The sequence below is a fragment of the Zootoca vivipara genome, chromosome 3 (assembly GCF_965207765.1).
Source record: "Zootoca vivipara chromosome 3, rZooViv2.hap1.1, whole genome shotgun sequence".
Lineage (NCBI taxonomy): Eukaryota > Metazoa > Chordata > Lepidosauria > Squamata > Lacertidae > Zootoca > Zootoca vivipara.
Window position 1 is genome coordinate 63,710,582 of NC_142586.1, and position 16,852 is coordinate 63,727,433.

General features: G+C 42.9%; 2 protein-coding genes across 3 annotated transcripts in view; one reads left to right on the forward strand and one right to left on the reverse strand.

Moving 5' to 3' along the window:
* Positions 1-4,733, forward strand: part of AKAP12 (A-kinase anchoring protein 12) — a 65,800-nt gene extending 61,067 nt beyond the window's left edge. For both annotated transcript variants that reach the window (XM_035108752.3, XM_035108753.3), the window contains one exon: positions 853-4,733. The gene's annotated coding sequence lies outside the window, so the exon portion shown is untranslated. The remainder of the gene's footprint in view (positions 1-852) is intronic.
* A 2,655-nt stretch (positions 4,734-7,388) lies between these two features.
* Positions 7,389-16,067, reverse strand: ZBTB2 (zinc finger and BTB domain containing 2). Its single transcript, XM_035108754.3, has 3 exons — positions 15,808-16,067; positions 10,865-11,047; positions 7,389-10,395 (listed from the first exon to the last, which is right to left on the reverse strand). The coding sequence occupies exons 2-3, from the start codon at positions 11,035-11,037 to the stop codon at positions 9,033-9,035; spliced, it is 1,536 nt and encodes a 511-aa protein (XP_034964645.1). The 5' UTR covers positions 11,038-11,047; positions 15,808-16,067; the 3' UTR covers positions 7,389-9,032.
* Between the last annotated feature and the right edge of the window lie 785 nt (positions 16,068-16,852).

A 16,852-nucleotide genomic window follows, 5' to 3' on the forward strand; every position in this document is an offset into this window, starting at 1 on the left:
ATGCTACCAAGAAACCCTTAGGTTTCTTAATGTAAAAAGAGGAGTAAACCGCATATTCCTCAGCTGTGCTTAGAGCATACCCTCACAGGCAAACTATCGGACAAATCAAAACACCGATTAAAGCTAATCACTGCTTGCCTGCTTCTTCTTTTGCTTACCGACTACTGCATGAAGAGGAACCTGTGGTCGTCCAGATGTTATTGGAGTTCAGTTCCTTCAGTTTCAGCCAGCATGGTGAAATACCAAGTAAGGGTTGTAGTCCAACATCTGGATGGTCACAGGTTCTCCACCTTTGCACCACTGCATTCTCCTTTCCTTCTGGCAAAGGAAAGTTAGCAATTCAGCCTTATACAGGCTTCCTCAAACTCGGCCCTCCAGATGTTTTTGGCCTACAACTCCCATGATCCCTAGCTAGCAGGACCAGTAGTCAGGGATGAGGTTTGTAATCTCAAAACATCTGGAGGGCCGAGTTATAGCTGGGTGCTGGAGGCAGGAATAAATTATGCTGCTTATGTCATGAGATTTTGCTAACTTTTCCAAGCTGAAGAACACACTGTTAGCCCCTTTTTAATGCTACCTTAGGTTGGTGAACGGTTAGTCTGTCCTACCTTTAAGGGCTTATTGAGTCATCTCTAGCCTGGGCAGTTTCCCACATAGTGCCACTGTTGCCACCCACTGCATAGCAGCATCATGCTGAACTACTGACTGCTTCCATTGATATAGCATCTAGATTTGGTTCATGATGTGCATAGAAAAAAAATCAATTATAATATGATGGTAACTGCCATCACTCTGGATAAAAGGCTCGGGCTGCAAGATTTTGTTGATTTTTCTTTACTTCTGTTTCCACAGTTCTGGAAAAGCTGTGTCTTTATATTTGGAGGGACCAGTTCCTGAAGCAGCAGCAGCAGAAGAAGAAGATAATGGATTCTGTTTAATTGGGTTGAAGGTCACTGATTTGGATCAGAGAACAGATGTCTGATGTCATTGTGAGAAATATACTTGACAATCCTGAGATACCATCAGGAGCTTGAACCACCTTCTTTTACTATTGATTGTCAACACTTGCTCTTCACAATATTCTTTTATATTTTTTTGTTGATGAGTTGTAGTGGGGGGCAGAAAGTGTTAACTTTTGCTGAAATGACGTCCATACCTTAACCTGGGAAGGAAGTTGGCATCTTTTAAGCTCCCCATTTTATCAGTGCTTCCAAAACTGAATTGTAATTCTTTGTGTATTTATGTGTATATCTTCAAGCAAAATCCGATTTTAATGTATATTTCCTCCTCTTTATATGTGGAAAGAAAAAGAAAGAAAGAAAGAAAGAAAGAGAATGAAAGAAAATGATCTCACTTGTCTCACCCAGTAAAGAAACAAAATATGTGACCAATAGGGAAGAATTGTGAGCGAGCTACAGTTGGCCACAGATGGATCAGAATACATTTGCATTGGCTTTCCATGGTGTAGAATGGTGTGAGAACCATGTTTAATGTTGTATTGGGTCTTGATTTGGTACAAATCATACTCCAGAAAGGCATAGTTTTGTTTTGGAATAGTTGTATTACTGGTTTACTAAACAGGACTTTATTTTCCACCGCCTTTTATAAGCATGGCACTATGGCATTGTGTGTTGAAAATACGTCAGCTACATTCAAATGGAGAGTTAGGCGTACTTAAAAAGAAAGATTTCAGTGTATTTAAGCCTTCCTAAGTCTGCACTGACTTTCACATTTATCTGAGTACAGTTTAATTCTGAGGGAATGTGGAAAGTCTTTAGAAGCCAGACAAATAAATGGCCCCTTCAAATTTTCCTCAGCCTTTTCTTAGTCCATTTAAGAAACTGTCATACCGTCGTAACTTTAGGCAAATGCTGAACTGGTTTGAAGCTATCAAGAAAAATAAAGATGGTTCAATTTTTAGTGTAACATTTAATGCTCTCCTGTTTTTGGAACATCCATGTCATGAAGTAAGACAATTCATTTTCAAAAAGTTTTTGATGAGTAAAGGATTATGTTTGCTCTTTATGTGTGTCCCCTCAGTAGGAAAGTATATTTCATTATGCTTGTGTACATTTAGAAAACTGATTTCTGAAAATTGATCTAAACAAAAATTTGGCTTATACTGAGCTTTGTGCTTTAATTAATATTTTTTAAAGCCCCACAATTTAGGAAACATTGAGCAGGAGTCACTCTTCTGTTTCATTAATGGAGAATTGCAGAGTTTAGTACTGGTCAGTATAGGTTGTGCATAAAACTGGGCAGGCTTGAAATGCTAAATAATTGAAAGATAATTAAAATATTCAAAGCATCTAGTTTTTGATCTTCTAGACACCTAACCTGTCTAGAAGGTCAAGTTATATTGCACTTTGTAGCCTTTGTACCTATCTCAGCTGTGTCTTGCATGGCCCAGCAGCTTCATTGTCCTACATGTATAGTAATTTATTTTAAAATTATCGATAAGTGAGCCAAATAAGACCTTTGGGGAGCTGCACAATGAGTAAAGAAAGAAAAATGTCACTGGTCTAATAGTACCATCTAGTGGTTGCTGTATGCATAATGTAGCTTATAAATACTTTTGGCTAACAATACTGCCTTTCTTCAAATAGAATGTGGAAAGTTGTGAGTTTTTTTAAAAATTCATCTAACTTACCTGGAATAGCTCTGCTAATAAAATGCAAAATAATAATATGCAATGTTCTCAGTGTATTTGCAGTTCTGCGATGAAGTAGCCGATTTATGAAAATTAAAAATGGAACAATGCTTTTTATAAACCCTCTTAAAAGGTATAAAGACAACAGGGTTTCTTTGAACATCAGAAAAGTGAAACACTAATACATCAGTTTGTTTCAAAATATAACTCTTAAATAATTTTAAATAGCTAGGTGGATAAGAAAGGTGAGTGGCCATTCTTTAAACATGTACGGTATCTACAGCCGTTATTTCAGTTTCAATTACTACCTTTGCTGACAAAGATCCACAAAGAAATATTAACATCATTTTGGTATAATCATTGAACCTTTTTGTATTACAGAGTTGCCAAACTGGCAACCTGGATAATTGTTTAGCTTTCAAATTAGCCCATGAGTTGGGCCAGGAAGTACTGAATAGTAAATTGCGGTGGGTGGGCTCCCCCCATCTCTTTACTGGCAACTTTTGAGCTGTGCTGCCAGAACAGATGGCAGCTGCTTGCTAGTAAGCCTCCTCCATCTCTGTCTCTTGATTGCAGCTAGTAAACACGGTGTAACAGTGGCAAGGTATTCTCTCCCAACCCACCTCCCTAGGCCCATCAACTGAAGGCTCTCCATGTACCTGCTAACTTTTCTCCAAAAATATGGCCTCCCCCGCCCCCCGCCACTACATCTCTTTTGTGAGCAGTTTGCTTGTTCAGTTTGGATCAAGTTTGGGATAAATGTGTCTTACATTTGTAAGACAGGGTAGAGGAGAATAATCAAAACCAGTAACCCTTTCACTCGTAGTGGGTGCTAGCCCATGAAGCCTCTTTACTAAGTAAAACAGTGAGCTGGTGAATAGCACCGCAGCAATCTGTCTCCCTGAAAAGTAGATGGTGTATGTATGTACACAAGTTAGCACGTGCCTCCTTCTGGACTTAGTGTGATAAGATATGAACTTCTTGATATGAATGAATTTGTAAGAAAGTTTCGTTTATTCAGTGCAAAATGGAAACTTTAAAAAGTATTGAAGGTTAAAGCTCAATGGCCTCCAAGAAAGAAATACAGGTAGGCGCTTGTTTGTGGATTGGTTCGGTTAGATGTATTCCATGTGTGTGTCTACAATGTGTACAAATGTGTAAAACATTCAGTAACATGGTGTGTTCCCAAATTATTTGGGGGAGTCTTTGGTTCTCCCCCACCTTAGTGGCAGCTTCCCCAGTTAGAGTATGAATTAGAAAGTTTGTTCTGATTGCCAAATGCTATTTTGATCACTTTCATTGTGTGCTTTACAACAAGTCTGTCAAAGTCATTGTCCCTGAACTTCATGTGGCCAGCAGTCATGGGTTTAGTAGATGCTTGATGAACCTTTCATAGCCGAAGGGGACCCTGAAAGAAGTTTATCTCACACCCAGCAGGTCACAAAACATGGCCTGTGAATTTCACAGCCTTTTTTTTACAGTGCTAAGCAAATGGAAAACCTGCTGTGAATTGTAACGTGTGTATGGAAAGCCATATTGCAGTAGCTGCAACAAGCTAAATAATAATAAAACAATGGCATGGCCTATGTTATCCTGGTTCTAATCTTTATAGCTCTGAGGCTGTTAATAAATATGTAAAGTTATCTAAACATTTAAATAAAACCTAGTAATCACAATGTAAATTACCTTGCTAGAAGTTGGGGAACAAGCGCTTAGTTCTTGCTTGGTTTTTTTTAAAAATAAATACTGATCTAGGGCCTTTCTAAGCAATGCAAAGAACACAAATCATATTACCAATATTTCTGCTTTTAACTGACCCGTCTCCAAAAACCAAAAGCACCAATAGATTTTTTTCCCATGGTGCAGGGAGCATGTCTCCATACACAGATACTGCTTTGTTACAGTGTATTGCTTTGGCCTCAGAAATATTCAAGACGAGGCTGCAAACTTTTAGCTTGTGCCACAACTCCAAGCTTTTGCAGTTTCTTCTTAATCCAATGTATTGGATTAACCGATACTTTGATTTTATATGTTGTTTTTAAGGTAGATTTTCATGGACTAAATAAAATACAAACACAATTCATGCTGACTGTGTCCTTTGTCATTCTTATAATTGCTGTTCTTTGTAGTCTCTTTGTCATGACACTGATGGGATTTGTACCTGAGCAGAGAAACTTTGAGAACTTCTAGCCAGGGAACTAGCATTCATCTTTTCCTGAAAGCTGAGGGGCCATGAAATAACACCATTACTCCATTGATCCCAAGAAATGGTGGAACTCACCAACTGGGTAAGGGAAAATCAGGCTTTGGCTTGTGACAAGGCCCACTTGCAGAGGTGTACATAAAGCTATGGGATTCCCTACTGCTTAAATGCCAAATTGCAGCCTGGGCATCTTGGAAATACCAAAACCTTTTGGTTTAAGACTAAATTGTGGTTGTGGAGTTTTAGTATAGCTTGCTTTTTGCAATCCTAAACACAGTTACTCTGAAATAAATTCCATAGATCAGTGGAACATGCTTTTATGTGCATATATTTTGGGTCAAGTGATAATCTACATTTTTATTACATAGAAATAATTCATGATATTGTTGCAAATAACCATGAAATAACCCTTGCTAAATATACACTGGCAGCAAGCATTGTTGAAGCAATCCACCATATGATCCACACTAATGCAGCTACAGTAAGATTCTGTGCAGTTGTTTCATTTATGAAAATTGCTACCAATGAAGCATGTTCAGCAATTCTAAAGACTTGCAGAAGAGCATCTGGTGTGTTTGCACTAATTGTGCAATAGTGTAGCAGTTTTAACCCATCCACATTTCTGGACAGTGCAGCAAGCTTAGTTTCTTAGAATGTGAACATCTAGAAATGGAAACATTTCTTTTTTTGCATTAATATTGTCTTTATAATATCTGTCCTGATAGCATTGGCACTCTATGCAGTTTAGTTCCTCCTCTTTAATCCGCTGTCATTCAAATAGCTTGCCATTCCTAGAGGATTTTGGAGAGCCAAGTCCTTACTGCCTACTAGTACAAAGCAAATATTAAATGAGATTAGATTAATGCAGAATAAACCAAGAATTGGATTTGAGTTTGGCATGCCCATGATCCTGCCCTTATGCATGCAGACATCTTTTGCAATAGAAACAGTGGTGGGGTATCACATAACATACCTTGCTATTTCAACTCAATAGACTTGACGAAAGATGCTCAGTACAATCTCTGCAAGCTTTATGAACATGCCAAAAGGGCAGTTACTTGACAATTAGAATACTCATATCACTGAACCAAAAGGTAAATGTACACTGACCCAATCCAGCTAAAATGGTGATTTAGAGTTGAATTTAGAGAAAAATTCAGAATGTAGTCAGTCCCTGATCCCAATCCATCCCCCCCCCAAAGTGTCTCCTCTCAAGTACCCTATTTGATTTTTTGATCTCGCCACTTCAAGCTTCACTGTGCCACAAGCCACCCCATTCAAGTGCCTTGAACTGTCAACAGGTTTGAGGAGGGGAAAAGGAGGGTTGGGAAAGACTAAAAGTACCTTTCCATGGTTTTCACTGAATTTAACCATTAGGTAGCAATCATTTGCATAAATCTAGGTGTAAGACCCTTTGAAAGCAGTAGGACTTCTTTCTGAGTTTTTATTTAATAGACTTCTAGTTGATCTTTTAGAGTGCACCAAAATGGTGTGGGAATTCAAATTAGCCTGTGGAAGGCATTCCAGATATACAGTCACCACGGTACCAAATTAACTTCTTTCACCAGTGCCAGAGCTGATTTAACGCTTAGGTGCCTAGAAGTACAGGTTATCTTTCTAAGTAGCCTGGCCCCAAACTCTTTATAGAGCTGTGAAGGTTAATGCCAGCACTTTATAAATTAATTTGAGCCTGGAGTTTAATAGGCAGCAAGTATAAGTAATTTGTGCCATTGACTTCAGTGAGGCTGTGTGGGTCTGAGTAGCCTAAGGCGTCACTTTGTAAATTGTTTCCTATAAACAGCACAGCAAGGAAGAGGCTGCACTAGCCCCTTATTCCGTGTTGTACCAGGTTTTTACCTAAAGGGAGCTTGGTTTAAACATGCAACACATGTCCTTGTAGTCTGAATTGGCATAGTCCACTTTAGTAGCTCACACATAGACTAGCTCTGACATTTTCTGGAGTGGGGCTCTGTCATGAGATTGAGGGCAGTGTGCTTTTTAAATTTCTGGGGTCCAAGCAAACTATAATGGAGTAAAGGGTAGGAACAGTGGGGACACACTCCATGTATGGGTCTTCACATGCAGCTTCCTGGATCAGGAACTTAGTTTAAACATGGTGACTACATGTTTTTTCTTTGTGGACTCTGAGCTGCAGCCATGAAATCTGATAACTAAGAACATGGTTACTTCTAGTCCTTCAATTTTTTTTAAAGAGAAAGCCTTATAGTTCTATTCTATCCCTTCACAAACTTGATCTGATGCAAGCACAGGCCCATGACAGAAAGAACAGTTACATTCTGTGTGTCCCTTTCCAGAGTGGCTGTGCAGTGACAGGCCTTAATTTGGGGACATAAGAGGCCCATGATCGCGAACTGCATAGACTTTCCCCTCACAAGCACACACATTTCCCACATCAGTTGTTCCTGCTGCTTTGGCCCCCAGACAGCCTCGTGCTGCATGTTGAGTCCATTTCTAAGGTCTGCACAGCATGTACTAGTACTGCGTATGATCAGCTCACATTCAATCACCTTGGACTTGAAAAAAATCAAATTTTATTTTATACCTTTTTTATTCCATAAAATAATGTATAAAAACTTACAAACTGGAAAACATAACTAGACACAAAATAGGATGATACTCAAAACATGTATACAAAAGCAGATTTGTATCTGCCTCTCTCCCCCCCATCAGAACACACTGCCCCTATTTCTGGTGGAATGCCTCTGTTTCTTGAAACTTTCCCACCAGGACAATTGACCTTTCAATGGACTCCCTCCTCTCAGGTTATTTATACTATTGGAGAATATTATTATATTTATATATTAAAAAGATAAAAATCAGTAACTTGATTTTAAATTTGCATACGGTACTATCCAGAGCAGAAACTTGAACGTACACTGTGTCCCCTTTATTTATTTATATTTGCATACTTTGACTGGTGCCCAAATTGAAGGAACATAAAGAATATGTAGCTTTCCACTCAATGTTGCACTGTTACTTAAAAACCAACCATGATACAGTTTCATCATTATACCATTTGCTATGTTACAAGAGGCTGCCAGTAGCTAAATATTATTTAAGACCAGATTTCCTTTCCCTTAATTCCTACATGTTAATCACATAAACTCAGATTGCTGCTTTGATAAAAATAAAAAAGCCACAATGTTTTTCCTTTTTCAGTTACACTATAAAGGCTCAAATCTATTATTCCCATATTTAGCACAGGGCTCACTATGTACAATTCTAATCTCTGATTTCCTTCACGTTTTGGGTGATAGCACTGTTCATCATCAATTACTAGTCAGCAGGATTTTAAAAAATTCATACACCCTGTACCAATTTTAAAAGGACCAATTGGTGAGACGTTACAAGCAATGGCCAGTTTGGAAAGGGTGCATGCACACATTTTACCTGCATTTACCTGAAGTACACACACACACACATACATACATTTTTATGCATATAAAACGATTGCCATCACATTATTACTGCTATTTTAGCAAAATCTGGTCCTAAACACATTTATCTGGAAGCTTTAAGTCCCACTGCAGTTAGTGGGGTTGACTACCAAGTCACTGTGCTTGGAGTCAAGCCTTAATAATACATTTTTAATGGACATAATGTCAATGAAGTTACCTGGAAACAAACACTTGACAATAATCATGTGGATTAAAATAGTGTTCTTGGTTCATTAAGGGAATTTCCAAGCTTTTGTAAAATGACAACTTTACACAGCTTATAGGTGTGTAACCATGAGAATTTTGTATCTTCGGTATTCCCTCAAAATGCTACCGGTATTTGTTGAGAGAAAATATTGTAGTTTAATAAACCTGTTTAGTTTCCTTTCTGTCTTCTTCTCACATTGCATCTCACTGCATTCAAGTACAGAATATATATAGAAACAGTCTTAGAACTCGCTTAGAGTATGTTACAGATGCATTTTAGCATTATTCACATAGTTAGCTGAGTTACCCTTATACATTTTCTTCTTGGTTAAAATCAATTGTTATAATGTGATACAACACCCTTTATTAATTTTATACTTTTTCTGGAAAAAGGAACAGAGCCAGACTTCCTTCCATGTCAGTGTAGTTATGGTTGGGAGAGGAGGAGGATCGGTTTAGTAAAAATGAGTAAGACAAACTGTTTTCTTAAAAAAAAATGATATGAGCCTCACAGTCAGTCTAACAACACTGCTTCCTGTTCTTTTTTGATAGAGTCTAAGACCGAATGATCACTCTCTGTGGTTTCAGCATCCCCACCACCTAGCAAAATGGATCTATCCTCGTCTAGAGTAAAGACAGAGTTCTGACTTTGGCACGAATGTTTGACGACTTCATTAGGTGTGGAGAACGTTTTATCACACAAGTTGCATTTGTAGGGTTTGTTGGTCTGTACCAACATGTTGTCCATTTGGTTGCCTTCCTCAAAAGTACAAAGCTCCAGAGTCTGCTTGTCCACCATGGTGTAGGTGTCCATGCTTTGGTTTAGACATACATGTCGAGCAGCTTGATTGGCCCGGCAGAAGCTTTTGTCACAGGTGCTGCACTTGAAAGGCTTGCCAGTATGAATGTACATGTGCTCTCTCCAGTGACTTTTCTGAATAAATTTGCGCCCACAAATGGAACACTCGTACTTCCGCCTTTTCACTTCCCTTTCTTGATCTGCTTGCTCCAAGTTGTCTATGTCAGCAATGTCAGAGGGTGGCGGTGTTTCAGCCTGCGGTTGTCCATCGATGATAGGTGAATCCGAGATCTGCTGCAGCTCACTATCGCTAATCATTCCAGCTTCAGCAACTTCCATAGCCTCTTTTTCAAGAGCGTTATTACAAAGAGATAAAGGAACACTACTTTCCCCATGCTGGCTTGATGAGAAAGGCACCCCAGTGTGAATCTGGAGGTGCTCACGCAAACTACTTCGCAAATTGAATCGCCGACCGCAGAGGTGACAAGCGTAGTATTTGGGGAAGCTTCCGTTCTTTTTCATAATGCTTGGCTTGACGTGCGCAATTGTGAGAGAAGCAGGCTGATCATCTGAGGAGGAGGCTTCCATGTTGTTTTCATCACCTGGAGGAGAAGGATGAGGAGCAGTAGAAACCAGTTCAGGAGACAAAGGAGGCTGTAATGGGTCTGAAGTGGACATATTTGTTGGGGGCACTTGAGGCAGCGGTGGTGGTGGGATCTGTGACAGTTGGGTGGCTTCATGCATCTGTTCTTGAGTTGCTCTTGATGACTGTGGCCTTGGTCCTCGAACAGGTTTGTCAGTTGTGGCTGCTTTTGTGGAATTTCTTGCCTGGTGATCCGCAATCTGAATACCATATAACGAAGATGCTAATGGAAAAATCTGTTCCGGGTGTGTAAAGTTTCCTTGACTGGCAAGACTAGCCTCTTGAATAAGCGGGAACGCATGCAGAAACTTTATTCCTTGCTCCAATCGAACAGGATCTATGAGCTGAGGTGCCATTTTCCCAGTGTACATCAAATGTAAGAGATAGCTGAAAATATCTGGCTGTATGTCAGTTGCCTTCAAACGGACACATTCACTGAAAGAAATTTCAAAACAGTATTAAAGAGGAAGATAAAATGCTTCTGAAGGATTGCAATAATCTAAGTATACAACTAAGTACACAATTTTAAGTATCCTGGAACATGTTCATATAAATAAAGTAAATAAAGTAAAATAAATATCTGTTATCATGGTTTAAGGCATTGCTTCTACTGGTGCAACATATTTATAAATTACGCTGCAAAATGTGATCTGACTAATTTATTCCAGAATACATACCTTCAGGGCAGCAGTTCATGAACTTGACCCACAAACTAGTTAGCAATGAAATCCACAGGATTAACACTGTAATCAGGTTAACTGATTTGTGGATGAAGCTAGATGTTGAGTTATTGTGATTTGTAAGCAACTCACATTAGGCTGCCTTAACACTTTCTAATTTCTTCAGACTATTTTACCTTAACTAAATACCATTTTTAAAGTGTATTATTTTATAACTACTGTACCTGCTTTGATGAACAAACAACATCTTGAAATAGTTGGAAAAAGAGGCAAGGACAGATTTGTGTGCCTTGAAGTAAACATCACCAATAGCAACTGTACAGTCACACAGGAAACCAAACTCCCGTTGAGCATTGAGCTGCTGCAGAAGAATCAGTCCATGGTTGGCTAAATCCATCTTTTAAATTCTGTAAAGCAAATATACTTGTTTAGAACAATTTCCTCATTGTTACAGATCCAGGGTAAACAGAATTTGGGGGTAAAAGGGCACCCATAACTGCTAGGGCTAGTGAATGTTAGAAATTAGTAAATGGTAAAATTTAGATAATATTTGAATTAATGAAGGGAAGATGCCCGACATTAGGAAATTGCCCTGGGGAAAAGTGTAATCAAGGTGCAATTACCAGACAATGGCCAGTGATTGAGCCTGTTCCTGAGCTCAGGGTATATAGCAGAGTTGGGAGGGGGAGGTTACAGGTAGTGTGATGTCACTAGGGCTGGGCAATATATTGTCCAAAACCAGTTTGAAGTCCATATTGTGATTGTTGTTTAGTCGTGTCCGACTCTTCGTGACCCCATGGACCATAGCACGCCAGGCACTCCTGTCTTCCACTGCCTCCCGCAGTTTGGTCAAACTCATGTTCGTAGCTTCGAGAACACTGTCCAACCATCTCGTCCTCTGTCGTGATATTGGTTTCATAATTTTTGAGCTGACTATGATGTGTGTGCGTGCATGCGCAAAAAACACGATGCGGGGAAAACTGTGAACCCAGCCAGTGCCTCTATATAGCTCCGTCCTTCTTTCATGGTTAAGCGGGTTTATTTACACATACAGTATATACAACCTGGAGCCTACAATAGAGGAAGTTCGCAGCAGCAGCCCAAAACATGTCAGCTTATTCCATAGCAGCAACAACACTAAGCTCAGCACCATCCTTTCTCTTCAGCCTATCTGGCACTGCAGACCACAATGTAGCTTAGCAGTTCCTTTCTGCTTCCTGGTTACATCAGTCCAGCCCTAACCTCACAGCTTCTCTCCTAGCCTCAGTTCTGGTCCCTCCTTTGCTATGCTAAAGCTAATTATCTCAAAGGGATGCAGATGGCACTGTGGTCTAAACCACTGAGCCTCTTGGGCTTCCTGATCAGAATGTTGGCAGTTCGAATCCCTAAAACAGGGTGAGCTCCAGTTGCTCCGTCCCAGCTCCTGCTAATCTAGCAGTTCAAAAGCACACCAGCGCAAGTGATAAATAGATACCGCTATGGCAGGAAGGTAAACGGTGTTTCCATGCGCTCTGATTTCTGTTGCAGTGTTCTGTTGGCCAGAAGCGGTTTAGTCCTGCTGGCCACATGACCCGGAAAGCTGTCTGTGGACAAGCACCGTTCCCTCGGCCTGAAAGTGAGATGAGCTTCGCAACCCCATAGAAGCCTTTTCACACAGATTCACACATCTCTTTTGAGGCTTTGAACTTCAAATGATCTATGCCCCTCCCCCTCCTTCACCTAAACAAGGAAATTAGTCTTTTCAATCAACACTTGTTGATTGGCTAGCATTACTGACCTGATACACAACTTCAGAAAGCTGCCTAATTTAATCAGTGGCTTACCCACAATAATTACTGATGCTTGTTGTTGTTTAGTCGTTTAGTCGTGTCCGACTCTTCGTGACCCCATGGACCATAGCACGCCAGGCACTCCTGTCTTCCACTGCCTCCCGCAGTTTGGTCAAACTCATGTTGGTAGCTTCGAGAACACTGTCCAACCATCTTGTCCTCTGACGTCCCCTTCTCCTAGTGCCCTCAATCTTTCCCAACATCAGGGTCTTTTCCAAGGATTCTTCTCTTCTCATGAGGTGGCCAAAGTATTGGAGCCTCAGCTTCACGATCTGTCCTTCCAGGGAGCACTCAGGGCTGATTTCCTTCAGAATGGATAGGTTTGATCTTCTAGCAGTCCATGGGACTCTCAAGAGTCTCCTCCAGCACCATAATTCAAAAGCATCAATTCTTCGGCGATCAGCCTTCTTTATGGTCCAGCTCTCACTTCCATACATCACTACTGGGAAAACCATAGCTTTAACTATACGGACCTTTGTCGGCAAGGTGATGTCTCTGCTTTTTATGATGCTGTCTAGGTTTGTCATTGCTTTTCTCCCAAGAAGCAGGCGTCTTTTAATTTCGTGACTGCTGTCACCATCTGCAGTGATCAAGGAGCCCAAGAAGGTAAAATCTCTCACTGCCTCCATTTCTTCCCCTTCTATTTGCCAGGAGGTGATGGGACCAGTGGCCATGATCTTGGTTTTTTTGATGTTGAGCTTCAGACCATATTTTGCGCTCTCCTCTTTCACCCTCATTAAAAGGTTCTTTAATTCCTCCTCGCTTTCTGCCATCAAGGTTGTGTCATCTGCATATCTGAGGTTGTTGATATTTCTTCCGGCAATCTTAATTCCGGCTTGGGATTCATCTAGTCCAGCCTTTCGCATGATGAATTCTGCATATAAGTTAAATAAGCAGGGAGACAATATACAACCTTGTCGTACTCCTTTCCCAATTTTGAACCACTCAGTTGTTCCATATCCAGTTCTAACTGTAGCTTCTTGTCCCACATAGAGATTTCTCAGGAGACAGATGAGGTGATCAGGCACTCCCATTTCTTTAAGAACTTGCCATAGTTTGCTGTGGTCGACACAGTCAAAGGCTTTTGCATAGTCAATGAAGCAGAAGTAGACGTTTTTCTGGAACTCTCTAGCTTTCTCCATAATCCAGCGCATGTTTGCTATTTGGTCTCTGGTTCCTCTGCCCTTTTGAAATCCAGCTTGCACTTCTGGGAGTTCTCGGTCCACATACTGCCTAAGCCTGCCTTGTAGAATTTTAAGCATAACCTTGCTAGCGTGTGAAATGAGCGCAATTGTGCGGTAGTTGGAGCATTCTGATTACTGATAATTACTGATGCTTAGAATACATCAATTCCCACGGCACATAATTTGTAACACAAGCCTAATTAAACACCTCAAACCTTAATTAAATTCTGGTACCATCTTGATCTAGATTTTTAGGCTGTCTTGCACCCCAGATTAACAACAATATTCCGTGGCCAAGTTGCTCATCAGGGCAATGGTTGTAGCTTATTACACCACTCCTTGCCTGACTGTACTGGCTGCCATTTAGTTTCCAGGTCCAATTCAAAGTGCTAATTTTGACCTATAAAGCCATAAATGGCTCAAGACACAATACCTCAAGGACTGCCTCTTTCCATATGAACCTACCTGGACCCTCAGATTATCTTCTGAGGATCTTCATGTCTGGAGGGTAGCAACAAAAAAACAGGTCTTTTCTCGCCAGGCAACAACATTCGTCTTCCACCAGACCTTTGGCTATTTAACATCCTATACTCTTTTAAATGTGTTTGTGGAAGGGAAGGGTTTTACTGTTTTATGTATGTTTTTTTTAAAATTATATTGCACTTTTATGGTGTGAATCTAAGATCAATGGATTAAGGGTTATATACAAATATAAATAAATGTGCTTGCTTCCAAGTTACACACCAGTACATTGCTATTCCAATGTACAGACCTGAAACACTTGGAAAAAGGAGTCCCAGGGAATCTGGTGATAACTTAAAAGTTAAACATCCCCCTTTAACGGATCTGTTTTTCAGTCAAGAGGACCAGGACATTGGGTTTGGGGCACTAAATAAAAAGTTGAGGCCCTCGTGGTTGTGCTCCTGGTTCGTCTGCTACTGTGTGCAAATAAAATACTTAAAGAGCTTTAAGGCGCCAAATAAAAGTGGCAAATTCCGTCTTCATCCCGTCCAGAAACGAAGCGGGGGAAAGAACATTTTGCAAACTAAGCGGCTGCTCGCTCGGCAACGAAGCAGACCGTCCGGCTCCTCCTCTCATAGGCGACAGCCGGACGGCGAGAAATCTACAGCAACCAATAGCGGAGGAGCGCTGCAACCTTCCTTTTCACTCCTCAACCTGCGCTTCCCGTGGTGAATCACGGGGTGCCTGCACTGACGGCGTTTCCTATTGGCTGCCCTTCGGTGGGTGGGCGGGGGAAAGAGGACAGGCAAAGCCAAGCCATCGCGCGCGCCCCCGGGCTTCCGCAGCAGCTCCGCCTACGCCCCGTCCTCCCCCCTCCCCCTCGGCGACGCGAGGTCTCCACGTGCGCGCACACGCAGCTCCCGGAGGGGGGCGGGGCGTACGCGAGGACGGACGGCGGCGCGAAGCGACGTAAGCAGCGCGAGCGAGCGAGCTGCGGCGCCTAAGGCGCGCGAGAGACGGGATCCGCCGCTGTCGCCAGGGCCGCCTAGGCTGCTGAAGAGACGCAGACGGAGCCGCCCACCATCAACCCCCCCGCCCCTCCCTCCTTCTCTCTCCCTCCCTCCCCCTCCCTTTCCCGCTCCGCGCGGCTGCCTCAGCGCCCGCCCCTCCCCCCTTTCTAGGCCGGGCTGCTGCTGCTGCTGCTGCCGCTGGTGAGAGAAAAAGCGGGGAAGGCCGCTGCGTAGCTCGGCGGCTCCGAGGGAGGGAGGGAGACCGGAGGGAGGGGGGAAAGCAGGCGCCGAGGGGCCCGAACCAAGCCCAGCTCACGCTGACCCCGCGGGCCAGCGCTGGTGGGAACAGAAATCCTCCCCCTCGGGTCCTGACCGGGCGACCTTCCCACCCACCGACCGGGGGGGGGGCAGACGCGTCCACCGCCCTCCCGGCCACCGTCTCGAGGCCGCCGCCGGTTACTCGCGAAAGTCCTCTCAGGTGCTCGGGCCGCCCTTTTTCTCCCTTTGGGTCCCGACCTGGCCTAGCTAGCCCAACCGCCAGCACAATGGTGGGTATGGAGTGAGGTGGGGGAGCAGCCGGGCGCTGTGGCCTCCCCCGCCGCCGCCGCTCACGCCTCCCCCTCCCTTCCCCCCGCCGCCCCGATTCACCTTGTGTATGTGGGGGGGGGCAGACGTAGCTCACCTGGCTCGCGCTCTCCGGGAGCCCCCGCCGCCGCCTCGGCGCGCGCCCAGCAGCAGCAGCAACAACGGAGTCGGAGACGGCGGCGGCGGCTTTTCCTGTCCGGTTACGTTAGGGTCACATGACCGAGAGCGGAGCAGAGAGGCTGTGGCGAGGAGCCCCCGCCGGGGAGAGAGGCAGAGAGGAGGGGGAGGGGAGGCGGCGACGAGCGCTGTGGCGGCAACAGCAGCAGGAGCCACCCCTCCCCCCATGCCTCCTTCCCCGCCCGCCTCGCCTTTTCGCGCGCCGCTTACAGCGAGCAGCAAGCGCAGGCCGCGCCGGGCTCGGGGCGGGCTCGCGCTCATTTGCAACGGCGGGGAAGCCGGGCCTGGCGGCTGTGGCCGCTTTTGGATGTAATGCACGGACATAGGCGGCGTACTGGAGCGAGAACTGCATCTTCAAACATTCGCTCCATGCGATGTTCTCTCCCCCCCCCTACAGTTACAGGAGGGAGGGAATTGCCACGAGGTGGCCAAAACAAAAATAAGATACGGTTATTTGAGGGTAAGAAAGAAAAGGTGAGGTGGGGAGAGAGCTAGGGTTAATGATCAATACTATTTTTAACGTGAGGTTTATTTATTTTCAAAGGAATGAATTGGCATTACAATATTTATAATATGCAATTTTAAGTAGCTACTTAAGCCTTGCTTAGAATATCAAACATGCTTACTCTTCAGTGCATTTTTGTATGTGTTTATGGAGGGCCAGATAATACGTAATTTTTTGAATGTATCAGCAATCAGCAGTTGTAATGAGAAAAAGGTTTGAAGATGAGAGTTAACCCTTTAAAAAAATTCCTTCAGTAGCACCTTAAAGGTGCTACTGAATGAATTTTTTTTATTTTACTTCGACCCAGACCAACACGGCTACCTACCTGTAACCTTTAAAAAAAGTGATCCAGTGGTGTCCTGAGTAACTGAAAAAGTACTATGCCATAGTTGGCAGGATAAATATATAGGCCACGATCAGTACAAAAATACATGCATTTGGCACCTGTTGAAATGATTTG